Source organism: Sminthopsis crassicaudata, chromosome 1 (genome assembly GCF_048593235.1).
Source record: "Sminthopsis crassicaudata isolate SCR6 chromosome 1, ASM4859323v1, whole genome shotgun sequence".
NCBI lineage: Eukaryota > Metazoa > Chordata > Mammalia > Dasyuromorphia > Dasyuridae > Sminthopsis > Sminthopsis crassicaudata.
In genome coordinates, this window is record NC_133617.1 from 606,627,308 (window position 1) to 606,636,851 (window position 9,544).

Genomic DNA, 9,544 nt, shown 5'->3' on the forward strand with positions numbered 1-9,544 from the left:
AGAACCAAGAATAGATTAGATAATCAAATCAGATGGATTCCCCAATTGTTGGCTGATTGGATTCAGAGTACTATATATTTACTGTCAAAAGTGGCAGGTTTCCAGTGGAGTACCTTGGGGATCTGTACTTGACCTTGTGCTCTTTTTACATTTTTACTCATCATTTGAATAAAGATAGAGGTATCAAATTTGCAGACGACTTGGCTGTTAGGGACTAGGCCTCTGATTTCATTGGCACTGGAACCTCCCAAATGGACTTCCTCTACCAATGTGACTCAGCATCATCTCTACAACTTGTGATCTTAGGAGACTTTCTAGCACACAGAGGTTAGCTTGCTCCAAAGCTCACCCAGATAGTCTTTGTCCTAGCAGAACTTGAACTCTGGTCTTCCTGGTAACTGAGGAAGTGAAGGTTTGGGGGTCTGTGTATATAAAAATCAATTGAAGGACCTGGGAGTGTTTGGAGCCGAGTCTTGAAGGAAGTCAAAAATGAGAAGGGTGAGCATTCCTGGCATGGACTGGGGGTAGGGGTTAGAAGGAAGAGATGATCAGTGCAAAAAATATGAAGACCAGAGATGGAGCATCTTGGCCGAGGAATATCAATCAGGCCAGTGTGGCTGGATTGCAGAGTTCAGGGAAAGGAATAATGTATAAGGAGATAGGAGAAACAGGGGACTGTCTGCGAAGAGCTTTGTTAAATTGTGTCTAGTAAGTAAGGTCACTGTTTTCTTCAGTAAACAAACTACTAATAGGGTGAAAAAAAAATCAAACAAGTGGCTTCCAACTGGAGTCTCATTTGGGATATTACAACATTAAATAATAATTCTAATGTAAACGATGTTAACTCAGAAGATGCACGTCTGTGTAAAACACTGGCCGAGGAGGAGGAAGAGAGGGAACGGTATTTTTCCTTGTATAAGCGGGTCCCATCGCACAACCGAAGTCGAGGTGTCCAGATCTCGGCCCTCTCCTTGCAGGCGAGGCTTTGGTCAAAGCTTCCAGAGTTAGGTAGCCCTCTCTCTCTGAGTACTGACGAAATGCAATTTTGCTCACGGCGTAGGCTGAGGCGTTCCCCTCCCCCCATCCCTTAGCAGCTTTCCCTTCCCGGGGCTCAGTGGCGGTGTTTGCGCCGGTGCCAACTGTTCAGTCCCTGGAGCGGTTCTTTAACCGGGAAAACGCGGCTCTCGCGCCGCGCCCTGGGCTCAGCCACTGAGAGGGGAGGGGTGGGGAACGGAGGTAGGGGTTGGAGGGAAGTGGGCAAAGAAGGTCTTAATCTTGTGCTGGCTGCAGTCGGAGCTTCTGGCACGCGCGCGCGCGCGCGATCCTTGCTCCCTCTGAGTTCCCAGAGATCGCAGATCCATCCACTGCTGGTGGAACTATGATCCCCACATTGCACGGCTTCCCGACTCCCCCGAGTCCCGACAGTCCCTTAGAGCGTCTTGAGGCTCCCATCAGCAGCGAAAACCCTCGCGCCCCGGTGAAGAAGCGTAAGAGCCCAAGATACCGGAGGCAGCAGTCCTTGCAGCTCCAGCAGCTCCCGAGTCCGCCCCCGCGGCCGTTCTCGAGCGACTCGGACGTATATGATCTGTTTGAATCTCCTTCTAGTTCTAGCTCCAGCTCCAGCTCCTGCTCCTGCTGTGGCTCCGGCTCGAATGACACCCAGAGTCCAGCGCTCCGGGCCCCGCGCTGCAGCCAGCCTGCCTACTCGGGACTTCTGAGCAGCCAGCTGGACATGCAGATTTTCCAAGACTACGGGAAGAGCTGCTACGCCTTCCGCAAGGCGCTGGAGAGCCGATTCCACCCGCGCGAGTGCCTGGCGCAGCAGCCCCAAGTGAGGAGTCCCGCACTCATCCCAGCCCTTCCACCGCGCGCGCTCTCTGTGTCCGTCTGTCTTCGTTTCCATCTCTCCCTGTCTCTGTCTGTCTCTCTGTCTCTTTCTATCCTCCTCTGTCCTATAGAGTGCGTTTTCTCTCTCCCGGTCCTGCAGGCGCTCTCTCTCCCCTTCTCTACTAAGTAGTCTCTATCCACTTTTAGTTTCATCTCTTCAGGTAAAGCCCGCAGCTGCGTCCTTGATCGACCCCTGTTTGCCCATTCACGTCTTATTTCTCCGAAAATTCCTCACCCAGGCCCCCCTCTCGTCCGCACTCCTGTGAAGGTATTGCCCAAACAGAAGAGACATGGGGAGTGAGGAAGCTCTACACCTTCTGTTCTCCATCATTTCTTTTCTTTATTTCTTTCTCCCCCATAGCTCTGTCCCCCTAGGCAAATTGCGATTTAGTCAGTTCTGGAAATTCACTGGATTTTTTCCTAGTCCCTTCCTGCAGGAGGAGAAGTCGGCTCCTACCTTCTCCCACAAACTATTTCCCAGGGTCTTCGAGCCATTTTCGTGATCTGCTTCCTAATAGGTGACAGCAGAATCCCGTTGTAAATTGCTCAGCTGGTTGATCCCTGTGCACCGGCAATTCGGCTTCACCTTCGAGTCTCTGTGCTTGACTGTGAACATCTTGGACCGCTTCCTCAGGACCACCCCGGTGGCTGCAGACTGCTTCCAACTGCTGGGAGTCACCTCGCTGCTTATTGCTTGCAAACAGGTACCTACTTCCATACCCTGCTGAGCTCCTAGAGAAGGCGCGAGACCTCTGCTGGCCCACCTTGTCCAAGCCAGAATTTCTGATGTCCCAATACTCATAAGATTGGGAATCCCTTACCTGATTCTGGCCCCTTCAAGACCAACTGCTGCTCTAAAACGACTTTGTTGTCGTTTTAAGTTTCCCTCCTATCTCGCAGCCTTATTCTTCAGTCATGCAACTTTCCCACCCTTTCATCCCAATGAAAAGAAAGTTATTAAGTCCACCATAACACCACCACTTCTACTTCACCCGTGACTCTCCAGTCCTCTCAACTACTGAAAGCATCGTCCAACCGAGTTATAAACTATCCAGCTGGAGGAATAGTGCTAAAGTGAGGAAAGATCGCGACTAAAGTAGTAGTAACTCGAGTTTATATAGTGCTTCAAGGTTTACAATGCATTCTTCACAATAATCTGGTGAATTCATTTTGGACATAAGGAAACTGAGGTAAAAGAAAGGTCAGGTGATATATTCACAGATTAACGAGAGGTGAGGAGACAATATTCAAATTGTCTTCTGACTCCGAACCCAGTGCAATGTCCGCTGGTTTGAGTTTTAAGTTTGGATGGGGCGGAGAGAAGGAAAAAAGGAGCAAAACATTGGAGGTTTGGGAGGCGCCGCGGCCTCTTCCCGTTCAGACGGTTTCTCTTCCCATATTCTCCTCATAGTGTCCGGGGGCTTGCGCTGTAAATAAAATGCTGGTACTGGTGCTGAACTCTAGCAGACCAGATCCGTGCTGGGGCTCTACCTTCCCGGAATCCGTTTTCTCAGGAAGACTAGATTAAGTGAGGAGTTTAGACTAATTAGAATCTAGTTAGACTCTAATGGAACTTTTACTCCTCCCGGGCGGGGACTTTCCCACTTCGTAATTTAATGAATGCTGGTGGATTGATTGAAGATTAGAACCCTTAAAATTCTTCATCTTTTACCGAGTCGAAAGCGTGGCAAGGTGGCGCAGTGGATAGTACGCTGAGGTCTAGAGTGTGAAAGATCTGAATTCAAATACGCCTAAACACTTTCCAGATGCCTGACCCTGGGCAAATCGCTTAACTCTATTTGCCTCAATTTCCTCTTGAATAACAGCACCAACCTAGAAAGACTTTGGTACGACTGTCCCCCCGAGGCAAGTTTAACCAAGTCTGAGAGGTTCATGACTTGACTGGCCCCGGGGAGAGGAGGTGCGGAATTCCCGCCATCACCACCCCCCCATCCAAGAAGGGCTTGGAACAGAAGGGCTTCAGTACCCCTCTCCCCCCTGCAGAAGTACAGATCCTTGAAGTCAGAGTGCCCCCTTTCCAGCCCCGCCCCTCTCCGTCCAGCGTGTTTTTCGTGTGCTTTGCGCAGGTGGAGGTGCATCCGCCTCGGGTAAAGCAGCTCCTGGCCCTGTGCGGCGGCGCTTTCAGCAGCCAGCAGCTCTGCAACCTGGAGTGCATTGTGCTTCACAAGCTCCATTTCCGCCTCGACGCGCCCACCATCGCCTTCTTCCTGGAGCACTTCACCCTCTTTCGGGTGGCTTCCCGGGAGGCAGAACTCGGTGACGCCGTCGATGCCCATGCCTTGGCCAAGGGGGTGGCGCAGCTGAGCCTGGCGGATTACACCTTCACCAGGTACACTCCTTCCCTCCTGGCCATCTGCTGTCTTGGGCTGGCAGACCACATGCTCAAACATCCAAAACCTCTGGACCTGCACTTAAGCAATTACCCGGAAGCGGAGCTTCAGGACTGCCTGGGGAAACTGCAGCTTCTGGTGTCTTTGAATAGAGAGGCTTTACCCCATATCTTGCCCTCGCCCCTCTCGGAGAAATGCAAGTCTTCCGGGACAGAATTAAAACTAGAGACCCGAGCTGAAGTGTCCGGCTCTTCCCCCTGCTCCAGCAAAGGGAGCAGTAGCGAGTCCTAGACGAAATGCATCAACACTACGACTGTTGCCTTCTCTTTATACCTCAGAAAAGAGCAGTGTTGCCTTCAGGGGCGTAGGAGACTCCGACTTCAGGGTTCTGGGTGATTTGGTTCCTGCAGGATTAGTCTAGCTTAGAAATAGGAAACTTGCTAACCTGCCTGTGTTCACTTGCATTGGCAGTTTGATATAATACAATCGAATCACCCTGTTTATTTATTTAAAGTAGTGGACAATTAAGAGTTATTAGAAAACAAATACTCCCCCAATCCAATAAATATGGCACCCGGGTATTCCGCGGCTGCGGTTTGTCTGAGTAATATTTTCTGTGGATTTGCGTGCCGAGTGGTAGGGGTTGGGGTTGGCGGTGGGAAGGGATGGTAACAAAATGAATCATTTTGGAAAGAACCGTTTAGGCCCATCGGTCTTGTTCCTCCCAGAAAAGAATTGTCACCTTAGGAATCTTGGAGGCGAGAGACAAGCGGGGGCTGGGAACGGACCGTAGCCACACAGATAATTTAGCATAGGCGCTTGTTGGGGATACAAATGTAGAGGAGAAGTCCCTTTCCTCAAAGACTTTACATTCAAATGAGGAAAGGCAGCACTTAAAGAAAACCGGGAAGAGGAAGATACCTGCATCTGGAAAAAGCAGCTAGAGGGTCCAGCTGGGAAAGACCAAAGCCAGGAGGAAAAGTAAACACCAACTAGACAAACAAGCCGTTATTAGCTAATATATTAGCGATGGGGAGGAAGAGGGACTGTCAAATCTCTCTTGCTCCTGGGCCAGGCGTGGGGGAATTTCCTAGTCATTCGCCTCACCACACTAGAAAAAACGCCTCACCCCACTCAAAGCAGCCCCGCTGTTTAAAAATGTATCCCCGAGGTTTTAGTTCTGGTTTTTGTTTGTTTTAAAGTGAACCTGAGACTGGAACGATCTTTGAAAACAAATATTTGCCTTTTGTACCTTGTTTCTTACACTAGAATGGGACCAAAGGTGGGGGCGGGATGAGGATCTTCAAACGCTCATTTGAAACCCATTCCCCCCATCCTCATTTTCCCAGAAACATACAAAGGAAGGAGTGGAGATAAGCAGTTGTGAGAATAGAAAGACTGCTAGGGTCTAATAGGATTCAAAAATCATTTGTTCAGGTCTGATTCTCGCTTTTAAGTCAGCGGCAGTGAGGTCCTTGAAGCTGAAAGAACGAAGTCCTAGAGCCCAAGGGATGAAGAGGGCACTTCAAGATCGATGGTATTAATGGAGAGAAAATTCTGGCGAGCCCACGTTTCCCAGACCACTCTGGTAGTAGGGAAGCAGGAGTTCTTCCACTAATCCCTGCCAAAAAGAGAGCAAAGATACAGTTTGAAAGGGGCCTTGGAGTCCAGTTCTAATCTAGTTCAACCCTCTTATTTTATGTAGGGGGAGACTGAGGCCCACATAACTAATACTAGTGAAGTGGATGCGATCCCAGTTTCTTTGACTCCAAATCCATCACTCTTTCCATTGCCACAGATTCCGTTGGTGAGTGGACAAGCAGCCAAAGGCCCAGGCCACTTCTGAGAAGATATGCAAAGAACAGGTGTGGAAGTAAATGGAAACCCTGTTGCTTCATTGCCCCACTTTGAAGAGGGATACCCTGTTAGGATTACAGAAAAAAGCCCTGAAAATACTCCCAGCTCCCAAAAAACATCTTACAAGTGCTTGAGTCATTTTCCTCTCTGGCTGCCAAGATTCTCTTCCCTCATGCCTAAACATTGGTGGCTTTTAGAACTTAAATATTTGTTTGTAGGATAATAAATAATTCTAACAGAGTTTGAAAATCAAACCTCTATACAATGACTCATTCTTCAGAGCTTTAAGATTTAAAAACTACTTTCTTTATACCTGGAAAAAACTAGATGCAAAAAATAGATTGAATTCTTTTTAGAATTGACATCATAAAAAAAATAAAATGATGATTTTGGTATACTACAAATAACCAACGTATCCAATGAATAAGACTGCATGATTCTATGTGTCCTCACACAGTAGTTGTAAAAAAAAAATGAGATTATATTTCATAAAGCACTTAGCACAGTATTTGGTATATATAATAGGTACTATATAAATGATGATGATAGGAAAGGACTTGAGAATTAATAAGCTGAGTCAGCAAGTCTATGACATTCTTAAAAGATCTTGGAAGTTATCTTAATGCTGAGATTAAATCAGAAATATAGTGCTATAGGCAGAATTTAAACTCAGATCTTTCCCACATCAAGTTCAGTGCTACAACTTTTGATAACATAAATAAATCACAAATAAAAATGTTCTCTTCTGAGGTAGGTATAGAACAAAATATTTCTTGAGAGCTTCTGAAACAACAGGCATAACATACAGCAATTTAACAGAGCATTTTAAGATTTGCAAATACAGGTTTAATCTCTTTTACACCAGGAGTTAGGATCCGATCCTAAACTTATGAGAAGTTTGCATTCCAAGTCATATTAGTTCATTTTACATATAGGAAAACAATCAAGAAACACAATTTCTGTGAGTGGAATGCTCTTAACCCTTACAATTTCCAAAAAGTTTGCCATTTTAAAAATGCTCCATGTGGTAATTCTATTATTGCATTTGAGGATATGCACATACATAAAGAAAACCACTGTTCTCAAAGCCTGTCTTCACTCATTCTGTCTCTAAAGTTAAAGCATTCATATAGAAAACCTGATTTCTTTGTGTGTCTCACATTACTCATCTGTAAAATGGGAGTTGGTTGGACTTGATGACTTTTAAGGACCCTTCCAGCTCTAAATCTGTGTTCCTATGATTTTTCTTATAAAGCAGGAGCTTTTCTGGGAAAGGTCTTGGTGCCATAGAAATCATAAAATCTAGCTTTGATAGCAGGTGTGTGATCATGAACAAATCACTTTTAACCTATCTCTATAAAATAAGGGGGCTGGACTCTGTGGCCTCTAGGGTCTCTTTCAATTCTAAATCTGTAATTATTTGACCTAGTGGGTGTTTAATCCTTTCCTATCCCTTCTCAGGGGTCCTCTAGTCCAGCCCACTCTTTTTACTTGTGTTGAACTTGACTTCCAAAGAGAGTGATTTGTTGTGAATGTTACAGGTAGCCCTTCACCTCTTCAGAGAGCTCTCTCTTAGTGTTCTTATCAAAGGACCCACCAGGTTACCTTCTCTCTCTCTCTCTCTCTCTCTCTCTCTCTCTCTCTCCAAAAATAACCCACCAAGAAGGAGAATGGGAACAGATGCTTTTCAAACAGTATCTGGGAATAATCATGCAACCAAAGGAACTGCTTACAACCACTCTGCACCAGTAATGATAGTGAAATTTTATCTAACACATTCTTTGTGCTGTGCAGGCTGTTCATCCGTCTTGGGATTCATTCAAGTCTTTGTTTCTTCCATCCAACTTCTCATCCTTCTTGCTGTTTATATTTTGAGCAATTCACTATTTGCTTACTTTCAGATGAGTGGGCAGGAGCAAGAATAAGCTCAAAATTATCAAATTGCTACTTTAAATAACAATAAAATCTAGTTTGTGGCAGCAGGCTAAAATGAGGTTTGAGTAACTGTTAAGTTTTTTTTTTCAATTATATTAGCCATGCAATTCTAGTTCCCATTATTTCCAGGGTCAGTGCACCCCAGGCTCAGCCCAAGGTTTTTTGTTTGTTTTTAATAATTGCTATTTATTTTCAAAATATTTGCAAAGATAATTTTCAACATTCACCCTTGCAAAACCTTGTGTTCAAAATTTTTCTCCCTCCCTTTCCCCATCTCTCTCCTAGACAGCAAGAAATCCAATAAATGCTAAACATGTACAATTCTTCTATACACATTTCCAGATTTATCTTGCTGCACAAGAAAAATCAGATCAAAAAGGAAAAAAAATGAGAAAGCAAACAGAAAACAAGCAACCAGTAAAAAGTGAAAAAAAAACTATATTGTGATCCACACTCAGTCCCCATCGTACTCTGGCTGCAGATGTCTCTCTCCATCACAAGTCTATTGGAACTGGCCTCAGTAACCTCATTATTGAAAAGAGCCACTTCCATCAGAATTGATCATCACATAATCTTGTTACCATGCACAACGTTCTCCTGCTTCTGCTCATTTCACTCAGCATCAGTTCATGTAAGTCTCTTCAGGCCTCTCTGAAATCATCCTGCTGGTCGCTTCTTACAGAACAATAATACTCCATAATATTTATATGTTATGTACCACATTCATATGAATGCACCACAGTTTATTCAGCCATTCCTCAATTGATGGTTTCCAGTACTTTGCCACTGCTTCATCCCAAATCTTCACTTGCTTCTTGTCCAAATTGAGAAACTGAGGCAGGAAAGACCGGAGTGTTCTGCTCATCCAGTGATGGGATTAGTGATGAGCCAGGAGTGTATTTAGGACTGATTTGACCCTCATTGGCCAAGGAGTTCTAGGGCTGGGAAAGGAGCGTCCTCTTCAAAAGAATCCTATTTACTACCAAAGAGGAAGAAACAACAAAGAAATAACCCTGTTACTGCTAAAGAGAATTTTCTCCTGGTCGCATTTAATTAATCCTGAGAAGGAAATTGATGTTTCTGTCTGGCTGCTTGTTTGCCTGTCTCTCCAGACACAGAGCCTTTCTGGTCATAGGGCAAAGAGAGGACTCTAACTTTATTTTGGTACCTTCATTTTTTGTAAGTCTGCATTTATTCAGCACTTTCCCCGTCGAGGCTCTTTTTGAGAGTTGACTTAGGGTGAAGAGAGAATCGATTTTCACCGAGACCTTTGTCGTCCTGTAGTTTGAGTTAGCCCCTCTAAAGGATTGTGGCAAGGGGGAACAGAGACAACAAAATGCTTAGGGCTTGAAGATCCCGTCTGTCGCACACTCTTTCCTCTTCTCTTCCTCTCCCTCCCCTCTCCTCCTCCGTCTCCTCCCTCCTCCTCTCAGGCTGCAGTCGGGTGGCCCGGCGGGCGGCGCCAATGCTTGCCGAAAGGGCGCTAGCCGGCCCGGGCTTCGGCTGCCCAGGTT

General features: G+C 45.8%; 1 protein-coding gene across 2 annotated transcripts; it reads left to right on the forward strand.

Annotated features, from left to right (window-relative positions):
* The first annotated feature begins 1,290 nt into the window (after positions 1 to 1,290).
* CCNO (cyclin O) lies at positions 1,291 to 6,368 on the forward strand. Of its 2 annotated transcripts, XM_074288442.1 has the most exons (4): positions 1,291 to 1,831; positions 2,406 to 2,591; positions 3,975 to 4,237; positions 6,037 to 6,368. In XM_074288442.1, exons 1-4 carry the CDS (start codon positions 1,379 to 1,381, stop codon positions 6,047 to 6,049), a joined length of 915 nt encoding a protein of 304 aa, XP_074144543.1. In that variant the 5' UTR covers positions 1,291 to 1,378; the 3' UTR covers positions 6,050 to 6,368. The 2 variants fall into 2 exon arrangements, with proteins under 2 accessions (XP_074144543.1, XP_074144534.1); XM_074288433.1 differs by lacking the exon at positions 6,037 to 6,368 and having other exon boundaries at positions 3,975 to 4,821.
* Positions 6,369 to 9,544: the final 3,176 nt, after the last annotated feature.